The sequence below is a fragment of the Sciurus carolinensis genome, chromosome 18, assembly GCF_902686445.1.
Source record: "Sciurus carolinensis chromosome 18, mSciCar1.2, whole genome shotgun sequence".
NCBI lineage: Eukaryota > Metazoa > Chordata > Mammalia > Rodentia > Sciuridae > Sciurus > Sciurus carolinensis.
The window spans coordinates 418073-434926 of record NC_062230.1 but is presented as its reverse complement, the minus strand read 5'-3'; the positions used below and the strand labels follow the sequence as shown (position 1 = coordinate 434926).

General features: G+C 44.4%; 1 protein-coding gene across 2 annotated transcripts in view; it reads right to left on the bottom strand.

The window, feature by feature from the left end:
* Positions 1–10413: 10413 nt before the first annotated feature.
* Positions 10414–16854, bottom strand: part of Crcp (CGRP receptor component) — a 39727-nt gene continuing 33286 nt past the window's right edge. For both annotated transcript variants that reach the window (XM_047533832.1, XM_047533833.1), the window contains exons 5-6: positions 16792–16849; positions 10414–11544 (exon numbers count right to left, since the gene is read on the bottom strand). In XM_047533832.1, the coding sequence (XP_047389788.1) occupies positions 11395–11544; positions 16792–16849 (208 nt within the window). In that variant the 3' untranslated portion in view covers positions 10414–11394. The remainder of the gene's footprint in view (positions 11545–16791; positions 16850–16854) is intronic.

Sequence of the window (16854 nt, the reverse complement as noted above, 5' to 3'; positions counted from 1 at the left end):
CCATGTGCCACACAAAAATGACACACACAGCTGTATTAAAATAAACTCTTAAAAAACAGGCAGGCGGGGGCTGCAGTTGTGGCTTAGGAGTGGAGCGCCTGCCTAGGTGAGGCACTCGGTTCAACTTTCAGCACCACATTAAAATAAATAAATAAAATGAAGGTATAAAAAACACAATAACATTCTTAAAATGCTGTCTTAAAAACGAATAAGCAGGCTGGGCGCAGTGGCTCCGAGCAGCTTGGGAGGCTGAGGCAGGAGGATTGAGTTCAAAGCCAGCCTGAGCATGTTAGCAAGGCCATAAGCAACTTTATTGAGGCCCTGTCTCAAAATAAGAAATAAAAAGGGCTGGGAATGTGGTTCAGTGGTAAAGCATCCCTGGGTTCAATACCTGAAGCCAAGATTAAAAACAAACAAACCAGGAAAAGCAGGCTCATAAAATATGTCAAACTACTTTATTATTATTTGATACTAGGAATTGAACCCAAGGGTGCTTAGCCACTGAGCCATATCCCAGTCATTTTTATTTTTTGAGACAGGGTCTCACTGAGTTACTTAGGATCTCAATAAATTGCTGAGGCTGGCCTTGAATTTGTGATCCTCCTGCCTCAGCCTCCCAAGCCAATGAGTTACAGGCATGTGCCACCGCACCTGCACAAACCACTGTATTGGGACATGGTTGGTCTCTATATAAAGCTTGCCTGCTCTGAATAAACAACTTGATGGACTCTGGAGGTGGACACTGGTCCCAAAAGCACTGTGGTCTGTGCCATGACCTGCCCATCTCCCTGGGAATGGCCTCCTGCATTCTAGACTTATCACTGCACCTTCTTCTGATGAGAACACTTGTGGTGAGACTGACCCCTGCACATCTTTACACACACAATGCAGGGTTACCAACTGTGAGCCCTGCGCAGGGACTCTGGGGACTTACTCATCTTGCATACCTGAAACCCTGTGCCCCCAGCTCCATTCCCTGGCACCCACTATCCCACTCTCTGCTTCTGGAAGTCTATTTTAGATTCCTCCTATTAATTGAAAACCAGCTAAAAATCATTAAGAAAATAATGTAAGACATGAAAGAACCACAGTAAATGAAGTAAGAAAAACTCAGAAATGAGTAAAGAATTAGAAATAAAAGAAAACTAAATCAGAAGAAATGAGCATATAAACACAATAATGTCATAAGGAAACAGAATAAAAACATTTAAATTATGAAGAAATCACAGAAGACAGCAAAATGATTTGAATGAAAATGACACCACGAAAGACAGATAAAGAGGATACAATGGCACACGCCTGTAATCCCAGGGACTCCGGAGGCTGAAGCAAGAGGATCGCAAGTTCAAGGCCAGCCTCAGCAACACATCGAGACTCTGTCTCAAAATAAAAAACTTTAAAAAAGGGCTGGGTTGTAGTTCACTGGGAAAGCACCCCTGGGTTCAATCCTGAGTACCAAAAAACAAGCAATCAAATAAACAAAACCTGGAAAGTTTCATTTTTCCTTTTGATAGAGACAATTCACATGTATGCACTGAATTACATCTGCCTGGCCACAGAAAAGGGTGATTTCCTCTGCAGTCTCCTTAGCAGACTGCCTATAATGTGTAGTATAGTCTGGTTTAATGCCTATTCAATAGTAAAACTGCTTTTTCCCTGTATTTCATAGACAGCAATTTCTGGATTGACAGTTTTTAATTATATTTCCCCCAAATATGTACCTAAAGAGCAATTGAGGGAAAATATTCCATTACAAAAATATCCCATTTTATAAATGGAATAGTCTTGATAGAATGGGAGTTGCGATCACCAGAGACCTAGTGGATCTAGGCACCAAGAATCAACAGCTGCCAATATCACAGATAGATACTGTATGCTTCTTGATGAAGGAACACAATCTGCAGTCTTCCCAAAGGGATCACACCTGAACTGAACTAGCCTCTGGATTCAGTCACTAAGTTGCAAGATAAACTCAAGACTGATTGGGACTAGGCAAAAGGAGGGCTTCTGAAGCAGCTGGGTAGGCTCTGCTTCCTTACCTGGGAGGTCGTTAACAAGGATGCTCTCCTTGTAACTCATTGAACTATGAATTTTAACTCATAATTACAAGCTGAATGTATAATTCCCTCCTTACGACTCACATATCTTGTATGGAATTTTTTGGTATCTGTGTTTTATTGCACAATAAAAAAATTAAGATCATTTCAAGCTAAGTGCTCTTCCCAATGTTTTCCCAGAAAATCCTTGTGGCCCCAGAGCTGACGTGATTTGCCATGAACTGGACAGCAGTGGGATCAGGGGCAGCTTCTGGAGAATACAAGACGGCCAGGCAAACATCACCAACATGTGCAGGTCACACATGGCTTGGCATTGGGTCGGCAGCAGAGGGGCCAGTCCACAGCAGAGCGGCCCTGCCGCCCAGAGTGCTCAGGAAATGCTTCCCTAGGCAGTACCTGCAGATGGCACGGTGTGCACAAATGCACCGGGCTGGGAAATACTGGAAAATCCTCGGGGAATGCTCTTTCTCCACCAACTAGCATCTACTTAGCCCTTCCATCCAAACACTCCCCAGGAACCTTCTCGACTTCCCGAACCGGCCCAGGATCTGTGATGCGCTGCCTTGATTGTCATCGGCGACACTATCCATTCCTGGGTTGCAACCCAGAAGCGAATGGTGAAGACCATTGTTCAACATCTTGGCCGCCCTTCCTGAAGGCAGCGATCCTGGTGGTCAGCAATCTCCCCAGCCAGCCCAAAGCCCTGCATGATCAACACAGTAAGAATTCATTCAGGCAATGAATGAGCGAGCCCAGCCTGGCAAGACACAGAGGTAAACCAAATTCAGACTGTTTGTCCTACAAACAGGCTCCCAACACAGGTCATTTCCACGATTGCAAAATATGTGGGAGCTTTTCCCCATTGGCCAGCAAGCCACCAGGTCTGCAGCAGACACAAGCTGGGCATTCTTTACCACACTTCTGACACAGGCTACCCGGACGCAGCATTAGATCCCAGGGGCTGAGACCACCCTCCACTTCAGACACCAGTGGTAAGTCTGGTCCTCTAGAACTTCTGACCAACTGGCTACAAAGTGGCCCCTTTCTGAGTTCAAGTAATTTTCTGGACTGACTCACAGAACTCAGTTTATCAGGCTGAGGATGTGGTCAAGGACATGAGTAACAGCTGGATGAAGAGGTAGACAGGGAAGTCCGGAAGGGCCCCAAGTGCAGCAGCTTCCCTCCCAGTGAGGTCGGGTGCTGTACCGTCCACTATGTGGACACATCTTGGTTCAACTTCCTGCAGGCCTCCATGTGCTCGGCTACCCAGATGTTCAGTGAAGCCCTTCCTTTTGGGTTTTATGAGCCTTCACTGCATGGGCATGACTGAAGTATGTGACCCTGCAGAAACGTGATCACACAAAACGGTGTGATCTGCTGACTGACTGAGTGGGGAAATGCAGCAGGGCCTGTCCACACCTTCCTGGCCACCACAAAGTGCTGCTTCCTCCAGAGTAAGGGACAGGACCCCTTCTGAAATGGGGTCTTACTATCTACTATCAGACAAGGCAGGCCCAAGAGTTTAAGGTTAGCCCCAAGGTGGAAAGGCTGGGGAAATTATTCTACCTTCTACAGCATTCCTTGGGGCAAAGGAGCAGGTGAAGGATGGGAGGCCAGAGATGCTGTTGTCTGACCCTGAAGCACCCAACATCATATAAATAATAATGACACATCTTGATTATTTCGAAGCTGTTCTGAAAGCTACTTCAGAAACCAAGGACAAAAGGGCAGATTTATGAGCTAGGGACCTCCGATGAAAACCAAACATACATACCCCAGGAAGCCATGGGCAGCTGCGAGAGACTGCCATGCTGGGAACCCTGGTGAAAACCAGAGGCCAGTGACTACCAATGTCGGGCAAAATGCTGGGAATTCTATTCTTGGGTTTGTTTGCTTAACATCAGAAATTTATTGTCCTCCAGTCTAGAGGTTGGAAGTCCAGAATCAATCATGCTCACCAATCCACAGGCCTCCTCCCTCCGCCCCCACCTGGCTGTCTTCTGCATGTGTCTCTTTACTTTGTCTCCTATGTGTCTGTGTCCAAATGTTCCCATGAGGGACACCAGTCTTACTGGATTAGGGACGACTGCAGCTATGACTTCATTTTAACTCAATCACCACTGTCAACAACGCCATCTCCAAATAAGGCCCCGTCTTGAGGTTCTGGGGGTAAGGACTCCAACGTATCCCTTTGTGGGGGGGCGCAGGTGAGCCCATACAACATGTTAACTCCTGCTGAGCACCTCACAGTCAGGTGCAAATGCATGTGGTGTCTTTTTTTCTGCAACAGTTGCTGAAGACTCCCTCCTGCATTGAAGGGTGCTGGCATCCTTGATGAGAATCATCTGCCCACACGTGAGGGCTTTGATTCTGGCTTCTCCTACTCTGCTCATCCATACATCTGCGTTTATGCCAGCATCCCTCTGTTTTGGTTATTTTCGCTTTATAGTAGTACATTTTGAAATCAGGAAGCACGACTCCTCCAACTTTTAAAAAATAAGGTTGTTTTAGCTATTCAGGGTCCTTTAAGTTTCCATCAGAGTTTTTAAATACATTTCTATTTGCACAAAAAAGTCATTGGGATTTGGATAAGGACTGCATTGATGATATCCATCACTTCGAGTAACACTGACATCACGTCTTCCAATGCATGAATGTGGAAAAGTGGCTGGGGATGTGGCTCAGTGCCAGAGCACTTGCCTAGTGGAGTGCAAGGTGCTGAGGTCCGATCCCCAGTACCGCGCCCCCCACCCCCCCACAGAACGTGTTTCCATTGATTTGTACTGACTTTAATTTCTTTCACCAAGATCTGACAGTTTTTTGTTTTTGATTTTAAATCATAAAAGTCTTTCCTTTTCTTGTTTATTTTGAAGTTCAATTATTTTTTAAGACAGGGTCTTATCCTGCTGCCCAGGCTGATTCAAACTCCCAGAATCAAGCAACCTCCTCAGACCCCAAATCCCGTGAGCTGGAACTTCAGTGCCACGCCCAGAAATAAAGCATTTTATTTTCAATGTGGTTATAACTGGATGAGTTTTACTAATCTTGAGATTGTTTACAGTTGGGGTAAGCAAAGCAAATTAATGTGTGTGTTGATTTTGTATCCTGACACCAACTTGCCCTGAGCTGAGGTACTGTAGGTTCCTCTTGCTCTGCTGATGTGGTGTGTGACACTTTCTGTTCCTTTTCCTGAGCTAAAGTGCTGTGGGTTCCCTTGTTCTGCTGATGTGGTGTGTGACACTTCCTACTCCTTTTCCTGAGCTGAATACCTGTGGGTTCCCTTGTTCTGATGTGGTGTGTGACACTTTCTTCTTACTTGCAGAGGCATCCTTGCATACAGGAAAAATCTAAGTCACAGTGCCTCACTGTTCTTACATACTAGTGTAATCTCATGAGAATCTTGTATCAAAATTCGCAAGGGACATCGGTCTATGTAGCTCTCTTCTTGTGGTGGTATTGTATGTTTGGTATCCAGGTTCGTCTCAGAGTGTGTTAGGAAGCACTTCCCTTCTTCAGCATTTTGGAGGATGTAAGGTGGTACTCTTCAAATGCTTGCTAGAATTCACCAGTGGAGCCCAGGAGGTCATTTCTTTAATACGGGGCTTTGATTACAGATTAAGTCTTTAATAGCTGTGATCTACTGAGGTTTTCTTAGCTTTTTCCTTTACCTGCTCGTGTTGGAGACTGAGTGTGGCCTCACGCATGCTCAGCAGACGCTCTACCAAAGCCAAACTCCCATCCCCACAGTTTCCATTCTTAGACTCACCCTGGCAGGCTGTTTGCAGGCATTTGTGCATTCCGCTTTGGGTGTCCAACTTGCTGAGGTGTAGATGTCCATCATACTTTCTTATAATCCTTAGTAGCAACGTCTTCATCCTAATTTTGTAATCTGAATTCACTTAGGCAGAGCTAAATGGTTCATTTGTTAATCTTTTCAAAGAACTAAATTTTGATTTTGTTGATTTTTTTCTATTTTTATCTAAGTTTGTGTTTTTCTTTTTCGTATTGGGGATTGAACCCCGGGGCACTCAACCACTGAGTCATATCCACAGTTCTTTTCATATTTTATTTAGAGAGAGGATCTCACTGAGTTGCTTAGGAACTTGCTAAGTTCCTGAGGCCTGCTTTGAACTTGTGATTCTCCTGCCTCAGCCTCCCCAGCCACTGGGATTACAGTTGTGCACCACTTCACCCAGCTTATCTTTTTCTTTTTAAAATATTTTTAGTTGTAGGCAGACACAATAACCTTTATTTTATTAATTTCATGTGGTGTTGAGGATCGAATCCAGTGCCTTGCACATGCTAAGCAAATGCTCTATCACTAAGCTACATCCCCAGCCCTTTAAGTTTTTTAAAATAATAAAATCTATTTTTTTCTGCTAGCTTTGGGTTTAGTTTGTTCTCCTTTTCCCATTTCCTTAAGGTATACATTTAGGTTGCTAATTTAAAAAATTTTTTTTTTGTTGTAGATGGACACAATTCATTTTTGTCCAGCATTGTTTTTACCACATCCCATAAATTCTGGAATTTTTCATTGTCTCATTTTCTAATCTCCCTTGTGATTTCTTCTTGTATCATTGGTTCATAAATGTGTTTAGTGTCTACATAATTGTGAATTTTCCTGTTTTTTTGCTACTGATTTCTAGTTTGATTCCACTGCAATCAGAATAATCTGTATGATTATCATACTTTCGAATTTATTCTTATCTGGGTGCAGTGGCACACCTGTGGTACCAGTTACTCAGTAGAAGGCTGCAGGAGAATCAGTTGGAGGCCAGCCTCAGCAACTTGAGGCCCCGTCTCAAAGAATAAAAAGGGCTGGGGTGGCTCAGGGGTAAGCGTCCTGAGTTCCATATCTCCAGGGCTGTGATAAACAGAATGCACCATCTTGTCTTACTCTGACAGGGCTTGTCCTGGAGAATGCGCCACATGCACCCAGGAAGCTGTGCATGTATTGAGTGGACGGCCTTCATGTCTATTAGGCCCCATCAGTAATGCCGTTCAAACCCTGCATTTCTCAATTCCACCTCACGGTTCTATTCTGTATTGAAAGGAGTACAGAGGTCTCCTACAATTAGGCAATTATTGTTCTCTTTAATCATCAATTTTAGACACGTGTTTGAATGGGTTTTTACACAAGCAAATGCATAATTATTGTTATATATTCTTACTATGTTGAACCTTTTGAAACATCTTTTTAAAACTATTTACACACACTTTCTTTCTTATAAGCTTCTTATTTAAAATGCGGTCTAATTTGTCTGATGTTACTATATTCACCCCTGCTCTGTTGGTAACTATTTCCAAGAAATATATTTTTGTACCCTTTCACTTTCTTTTGTGTTAGATCTGAAGCGAGCTCTTGTTGATAACATATCATTTGGTCGTTTTTAAAATTCATCCTGTCAACTTCTGCCTTTTTGGGAATTTAATCCATTTACATTTAAAGTAATTACTGATAGGGAATGACTTGTTTTTTGCCCATTTTGCTATTTTTGTATGTATTGTTTTTGTTCCTCATCTCCATTACTTCTTTTTTGTTCAGGTGAGTTTGTTATTATGACATGTTTTAACTCACTTCTCATTTCCTTTTGTATATATTATAGCTATCTTCTTTGTGGTTACCATGGGGGAGTATATATAATATCCTGAAGTTACAACATTCTCTTACATTTTTTGTTGTGGCAAAACACATAAAACTTACCATCTTAGCCATTAAGTGTATAAGTCTAGGGACGTTAAACATACACCAACTGTTGAGAAATATCACTATCATCCCTTTCCGAAAGTTTTCGTCTGGTAAATATGAAACTCTACACCCACTGAACAACATCTCCCCATTCCTCCCTGCCCCAAGTTCTTGGCACCCACCATTTTAGTTCTTGTTTCTACGGTTTTGACTACACGAAGTACCTCATGAAGGTGGAATCACATGGTGTTTTTCTTACTGTGGCTGGCTTATTTTACTCAGTATGATATTCTCATGCCACATCACAGAATGTAAGGACTTCCCTCTTTTTAAAATTTAAATATTATTCCACTGCATGTATATGCCACATTCGGCTTATTTGTGCATCCATCAATAGACAGTTGGATTGTTTCCGAGTTTTAACTTCATGAATAATGCTGGTGCCAACAAGGTTGTAACAGATATCTCAAGACTCTGCTTTTGGGGTTGGGGTGTGACTCAGTGGTACAGCACTTGCCTAGCATTCATGAGGGCCCTGGGTTCAATCCCCAGCACCACATAAGAATAAAATAAAGGTATTGTGTCCACCTACAACTAAAACAAAATATTTAAAAAAAAAATACTCTGCTTTCAATTCTTCTGTGTATACACCCAGAAATGGAATAGGATCTGGTGCTTCTCTTTTTAATTTTCTGAATTACTGTTTCTCAGAGCAGCTATGCCATTTCGCATTGCCACCAACACTGCACAAGGGTTTCAATTTCTCCATATCCTCTCCAATACTTATCATGTTCTTGCTATTGTTGTTTAAGACAAGTCATTCTAATTGGTGTGAGGCGGTTCTTCCTTATTTGAAGGAGATTTACACGTACAAAACTTTCTTAGATGACAGATTATTTTCTTTCAGCATCTTAAATATATCATTCCATTGCCTTCTGGAATCCATACCTTTTCTGAGAAGACGATATTTTTGCGGTGCTGGGGATTGAACTCAGGGCCTAGTGCTCGCAAGGCAAGCACTCTACTAACTGAGCCATATCCCCAGCCCGAGAAGACGATTTTGAATAATCTTTTTCTGTCCTTTTTTTTTGTTGGTACTGTGACTGAAACTGGAGGCACTTACCCCTCAGCTACATCTATAGCCTTTTTTGTTTTTTAGAGACAAGGCCTCATTAAGTTGCTGAGGCTGGCAGCATTACAAATACAAGTCTACTCTGGCCAGCAAACTAAGAAAGACGACAACCCATGTCAAGAACAACAAGGAAATGGGACCTACCCATGTAACATCCAACAAGAGCCACTGGCCAGACTCTGGCCAGGTCAGGTGCTGCAGTCTTCCCAGTTCCTCCCGGAAGGCAAGAGCAGCTGGGCTGGCTCAGCCTCCAGTCAGGACGGCTCAATCGTCAACTCCAAGAGCAACACGCAGATGGACGCTTTTTATTTTTAAAGAATTAAACAGTCACATGGTCAGAAATTAAAACGGTACAGAAAGATACAAGATGAAAAGGAAGCTCCCAGACTCCTCAAGCTCTCATCCCCAGAAGTGATCCTGGTTGTTTCTTATATAAAATGACTTCATTTCTGAGATATTTAATGTGGTGGGAATGAATACATTAGGATGTATGTTTCTGATAAAGGTTAAGTCTTCGAGACTTACTGCTGAGGCTAAATTCAGGTCCCAAAGATAGAGACAAAATTTTCTTAAAATTCAATGAAGAATTTAAACAGATTCAAGCTGGTGGTGCAGCTCAGTGCGAGTGCTTTCCTACTATGACTGAAGCACTGGGTTCGATCCCCAGCACCATATTTAAAAAAAAAAAAACAAAAAAAAAAAACAAAAAAAACTACTCAAATAGAGTCAATTTTTTTTTGAAAAATCATACTTTACCCTTTAAATCAGATTTCACTTTTTCAATCTGTGACAATATAAACTCTTCAATATTTATAAAATGGCCCAAATTGGCAAACACCTGGAAATGATTTACTATTAACTAGTCCAAACCCTAGATCCAGCAAGAAAAACAATGACACATGCACATGGATGCCCTGACAGATAACCAACAACTCCAGATTAAAAGATGAGCACAAGGGCTGGGGGTTATGACTCAGTGGTAAAGTGCTTGCCTGGCATGTGTGAGGCCCTGGGTTCGATCCTCAGTACCGCATATAAAATAAAGTAAAAGATCCATTGGCAACTAAAACACATTAAAAAAAAAAAAAAAAAAAAAAAAAAAAAGCTGAGCACAAGCTCTCCTGGTACCACCAATGCCTCCTACAAGCAACTTCAGTGGATCCGCAGACTGTAAGGGTAAGATAGACATACTGCAACTGCTTACAGGGTAGAAAGAACAGGTCTGAAATGGACTGGGAAACACAAGGGCAGAAGTAATCAAGTAGTAGCAGCCTTTTATAACAAAACGAGTACCAATCCAGATGTTTATGGGTATCTCCTTCCTCAAACAGGAAAAGCAGGAAATTACACTTTTAGCAAAACTCCTAGGATCTAACCCAATCATATACTTTGAACTACTAAACTTGCCAAACAATATTTAAAAGGTTTTTACAGGGCTGGGGAGATAGCTCAGTTGGTAGAGTGCCTGCCTTGCAAGCACAAGGCCCTGGGTTCAATCCCGAGCACTGCCAAAAAAAAAAAAAAAAAAAAAAAAAAAAAAGGTTTTTACAGTAATAATCTTAATATTTTACACTAAAAAACTGATGCAGCCTTGCAATGGAAAGCAAATTCAAGTTCTTATTGACCATCTTCTAGTTTATTTTTTCAACCTCTAGTTTTTACATGTTCTGTTCATAAAAGAGCAACATAACTGTGCCCAATTTAAAGATGTAAATGAACTGCCTGTTATGCAAACAGCTTACCTGGTCTCAGCAGGTACTGTCTGGCTGGGGCTGCTGGCTCCAGTCAGAAAGACAGCCAGCACTGTATTTCTGTTGCCACTGCCCTCCTGTCTGGAGTGTCTATTCTGCCCTGGAATGAGCTGGCTTCTAACATTCAAGACTCATTTGTAGGCCAGTAAACAAAGTGTATGCCAGCAGAAGAACTGGCCTTTTAGAAAACCTCAGAAGGGCTGACCAGGCACAGTCTTATCTCCTTTTCTTATCTCTGCTCTCAGGGAAGTTCCTTTAAGGTGAGCCAAGTTCAGTGGTTCATTTTAATCTAAACTACATGCAGCTCTGGGAGTCTTCAGTCAGCTAACCTGGTTCTCACAATTCGGCTCACAACCCAACAGCACTCTGAGCTCAGGACTCGGGAAGTTCCTAGGGAAGCAGATGAAATTCACTAAGACAGAGCTCATCAAAGGCAAGAGTATTTTGCCATCTGTGTATACAGACCTCCCACAGCTGTGGCAAAGGCCACAGAGGAAATATGTCTACCACAGAGAGGTCTAGTCATTGTTCTCCCCTCTCCAGCTCTCTGCCCCAACAACCTCAGCTGCCTCTACCATGTTTTTTTTCTGCTCAAGGCATAGATATTTCTTTTAGCTTATTTTTGTGATTTTTTTTCCCCCAACTAACCATGAAATTGGGCCTATTGGGATAGAGGGTAAAATCAAATAAGCAATCCTCTGAATGTCCAGGAAATGGCCACTGGGCCTCTCCACTTCACAGAATGCCTGGGCCAGTCATACTCCTCTATGCTGGATCCTCTTCGTCCACCGCCATGTCGCTGCTGGCATTTTTCTTCTGCTCATCCTCTGGCCCTGCAGGCAGAATGCTCATGACAGTATGGAGAAGGGCTTCAATCTGCTCCTCCGTGAGCCGCTCTTCACTCTCTTCCACCATCTGCACAAGGAAAGAAAGTCTGCAGGGGTCACATGTTAGCCTCAGAATCCTGCTAATCTTGTGCCCTGTCCCACCAGCCTCCTGGCAGAGTTCAGCATCTGAATCCTGAGCCACCCTGGTCCCAGGAGTCTCTTCATCTAGGCTCCAGGGCAGGGCCAAGCCAGGTCCAATCCCAGGATATACCAGTGCAAATGCTCAAACTGCATCTTGCAGGATCACATTTAAAAATACCACCACCACCTAACCATTCTACACTCATCCACTTCCACATACAGATGTGAATGTTTTGTATGCAAAGAAAATCCACCTCGGGAGTGAATCAGCACTTTATAAACACATGTGCAACTTCAATGGTGTCACTCATTTGGTGACTGCACTATTTGCCAAATGGTTTATCTTTTTCTCCTAGATTTCTTGGGGGGCCTCCCATGTGTCTGGGGATACACCTTGTGCCTCAGAACCATTACCATCTTTTAACCCTCACAGCCCCTAGCCAGGTCCACCCAAGTCCAGTGCCCACTGGCTAACACTTTCCATGTGACGGTCTGGATCTTGAACAGAATCTGTTCACTTGGTGGCATGAACCATCTACCAGGACACCTTTCTCGACTCTACCTTCTCGGCTGGAGTCCTGTTCTACGGCATTTCCCACAGCAATCTCTGAAACCTGGCAACAGGTACCAAAAGGAATTCCAAAAGGAAATCCTGGCAGATTTCCCAAGACAAGAGGTTAGTCCTCAAAGAACCTCAGTCTAACTGCCCTATTTCAGGATGACAGCACAAAAATTACGGAACTCACCAGACAAGTCCAAGAGCACACCACTGTCTCTAACAAAGCAGCCAAACAGCGTCTCCACAACTAGAAAACTGTCCCTGGTATTACAGGGGGAATATCTTGAGCAACCAAATGGGGTTACTTTCCTTCACGCAGTGAAATACAATGATCATTTCCTAAAGATTCAATGGCTCACTAAAATGCAACTTCTTTGCTGATCAAGAACAATCCTCAAAAGTACACCCCCGCCCCGCCCCACCCACTGTATTGGGCATTGAACCTAGAGTGCTTTACCAGAGATACATCCCCAGCCCTTTTTACTTTTTTTTTAAATAACTTTGTTTATTTTTTATGTGGTGCTGAGGATCGAACCCAGTGCTTCAAGCATGCTAGGCAAGTGCTCTACACACTGAGCTATAGCCCCAGCCCCCTTTCTACTTTTTCAAATTTTAAGATAGGGCTTAAGTTGTTGAGGTTGGCTTCAAACTTATGATCCTCGTGTCTCAGCCTCCCAAGTAGCTCAAAAATCAGACATGCAAAATTAGGTCCTGTGACAGCAGTAATCAAACACAGACTCCTCCAAAGAATAAAGGAAAGAGGGATATACCAAATTTGATTATTTATTTTACAACAAAAGAATGTCTCCCAGTGTAGAGTCATTGGTCTGGACAGTCGACACATAGCCTCCCAGCAGTTTACGGTAACTCCCTGTTAAGAGGCCCTCCTGGAATCACAGCCACCAGGGTTTCTCCAAAACCCTGCACACAGGACATATGAGTGAGCAGAGGCTCAACATTCTAAGAAAACCTTTGTCTGGGTCTCAACAAGTAGGAGTGAGGTCTTTTCGTGCTAAATGGTAGCTTAGTCTGGAGTGCCATGGCCTCCAGGAGGTTAACCATTTTCCTCCCTCGAAGATACGACACATAGTACAACACACTGGTTTGAGAGTCTGGTTGTATGTCCTCTTTAGAAAACCAAAGAGGCCACCTTCTTTCATCCAGTCTCTGGCTTGGCACATATGACACTGATCAGGGGTCAGTTAGCTTGTTTATCAGCAAAAGGGTGAACCTGGTAACAGCAGAAGCTTCTGCCAGCACCCAAACCTCAGGGATCATCACAGGAAACCTTTCTTCAGTCTAAGATTCCCAGTCACAGGAAGAAAACCTAAGCTGCGCTGAGCTAAATAAAACATGCACAGGAAGTTTTAGAAAGAAAATGGCTGAATTGCTCCTGGATCACTGGAGTAAATGACAACTACACCAGGCCTCGCCTTTTCCTCCCACCATGGAGAAACAGCCCAGTAGGGAAGCCCAAAATCACAGAGCCATGTTCTCAGACACCAGAGTTTCCAAGCTCTCTGAATAGAAAGGCCAATGAAAGTTCTATATCCAAAGTACTAGCAGATAGGTTGTGATAAATTTCTATCACATACAAAGATTATATTAATCCCGTGTCTGTCCAACTGGGCCGGGAACTCCAAACATGGCTGCTTCTCATTTTAAGCTGCCAAGCTTGACACACTCCTTTCCTTGAAACGAGCAAAACCCTAACTCTAATTAGAGTGAAACTCTAATCTGAAACCTGAAAAGCCCTTTATCCACACCTTTCTGAGTGCCGGCATGTCGCCTCCAGGGGATATGGCTGCGCTAACAGCAGGCACAGCGCAGGTGCTCCAGGAGGATCGCGTGGAACATGGCAGGAATGTGGAGACTTGGCCCATCCCGGTGTCTCGTCATGCACACACTAATACTCCAAAACCCAAAACACTCTGGTCCTGAGCGTCTCAGATAAGGGATCCCGATCTCTGACAGCAGCAGTCACCTCTCAGTGCGTGAACAACAGCTGACTAACCTCTCCCGTCTTCAACTTCCTCCAAAGTAAAACCAAAGCAGTGAGAACGTGTGGCAGTGTCTCTAAGGCACAGAATGCTAAACCACTAACCTGCACAGACGGTCTGGTCTTCAGGACATGGCCTTTGCAGTCCTGGAGCTTGATGACCCAACTGCAGGCTAAGTGAAGCAGGACGGATGCTGGAAGCCACCAGCAAGACCCACTTCCCACAGACCCAGCAGCAGGCAGTCGCCACAGCGTCACAGCCACGGCTGAGGCACAACCAAACCACTGAGTCAGCCTCCAAGACGCCTGCTGCCAATCCAATACCAGCAAGCACTGGGAGCTAGGACACCTTCTGGACCAAGGGAGAAAGCGTGGTGCTAAGTTCAGCACAGAAATTCTCCAGTCCTTGCACTTCTGCTGTGAATGCCTCCCTTCTCATCCCTCTGTGGTGAGAAGAGATGTGGCTAGTGGCCCTGGCAAAATGATCACTACCTTCTACAGCCAGATCTGAGGGTGGAAGGAATCTGCCTATGCAGTGGTCCAGCTGCTGGGAAAGAGAGTTTTGATCAAGGTCTGCCTGCTCTGAGGGAGAAGAGACTTTATAGAGACTTTTTTCTCACCAGCTGTGTCGGCTGACTTCAGATGTCAACTTGACTATATTGAGGAACACCCAGAGAACTGGCAAGGCACTGCTCTGGTGATACCTGTGAGGGTGCTCCTGGGAGACTGGTGTGTGAGCTGGTGGGTGAAGGGGAAATCCACCCTGGAGGTGGGTAAGCACTGTCCAGCTGGCTGGAGATGCCATGGGCTCCCTCCTGAAGCTGGAGAGTCATCCCATGTCCTTGGACATCAGAACTCTGGGTCCTGTGGTCTCTGGACCTCAGGACTCACACCAGCAGCCCCTGGATTCTCAGGTCTTCAGTCTCTGAGTCACCCCATCAGCTTCCCTGGTTCTGAGGCCTTCCTATGTGACTGAGCCATGCTGCTGGAACCCCAGGTCTCCAGCTTGCAGAAGGTCTGCTGTGAAACTTCTAGGCCTCCATAATCGCTCAACCCACTCTCCTAATCCCCTCATCTCTCTCCAGAACCCTGAATAATACACAGGACGAAAACACATGGCTTGGAGAACCAAGTGGAGGTTCTGAATGAGACCAAACTGACCACTCTCCAAACCTCTGGGCTAAGCAGAGAGAACACCATCCCTTCCTACACTAAGGTGAGGGCATTAAGAGCAGCTATGACCAGCTCTGATGACAGAGCTTCCTACAGACTCTGGGATGAAGTCATGATATCTCCTCCTCTCCATCTGTCCTTAGCCCAAGTGCCACATGTTGCTGATTAAAGCTAGAGGAGACAGGACACAGGATCTTTGACCCTGAGGGGCAGGGATTAGTTTCTTACCCCCGCCCCCCTCTCTCCTGTAATTGAATCTCCCAACAGTCTAAAATATCAGAATAATGAGGATACTTTAAAAAAGGACCTCTATTTAGCCTACAGGCCAAGTCATCCAGAAAGGCATGCTAATGGAAGGAATTTTTCTAATTTAATTTTGGACACATGTTGAAGGACAGAAACAACTCTGGGAAGACAATGAGGGTTTCAGTCAAGAATTCAATACTTTGCAGCCTTTGAAGAAAATTTTAATAAGAGACCCCAAAGAACACAGATTTTTTTTAGCACTTTCTTCCACACTTTTCTACAGAGGATTTCACAAAAGCTGAGTACTCCTAAAAGTGACTTTGGAAATGGCTTTATTCTTATTTTATTAATTCTCTAGACTGAAGTTTTTACTGATGAGAACTGGTTCAGTATCTGTAGCTTACTGAGGCACTCTACCAGGTCAGCAGAAGGAAGCTACTCAGCGTGCCAGCAGACCAGCCACTCCTTGCCGATCACTGGACCTCACACTCAGTCTCTTCCTACCAACTCAGGTCTCCCACTCTGGCTCATGCTGTGCCCCAAATTGGAATTTACAAGTGCTGATTCCACCAAATACCTCTGTGCAGAGAAACGAGATCACATTTGTAGCTTAAAAGATATCTATGATAGTGGCACAGAAGAACTGCAGGGGACCACACAGGAGGCAGGGAGAACAGTGATGGAGAACTGCAAGAGAAGAGCTCTGAAATGACAACAGAAATCAATGCCCTGCAGCAGGGGGAGGAGAAAGAACAGGGCGACAGGAGCTGCTGAGGTGGGGACTCCCTGAACATGAGGTGAGCGGAGAGATGATGTCCAGGTTCTGGCTGAGGAGATGAGGCCAGGAGAGAGGATGAATGTGTGGGAAATTGCACAGATGTCCACTCACCAGGAAAGGAAGGTGGGTGAGGGGTGGGAGTGGGGTAGATGACCTCCGCCAGACACAGAGTTTCATGTTTCATGCAACATCTGGCTGGTTAGCAGTGGCCAGAATGGCCTAGGACATGAGAGTAAAGAGCTGCCAAGCTCCATGGGAGAAATTAAACCTCCTCCAACCTTGCACTTTCCCCGAGTTTATTCTACCTAGGATCAAACTTCTCTCATAAAATGGGGACTGGGCAGCTTCTTCAAAACAACTGCAATTCCTAGCTTTTCCTGCTCAGCCCTTTCAGATCCCAGACCCAGAAAACACCCTGGAGCCCAGGCTCCTCACTCACCAGCTGGATCTCAACAGCAGTCACAGGCCTGTGATTCAGCAGCTGCAGCTTTTCAGCTCTGTC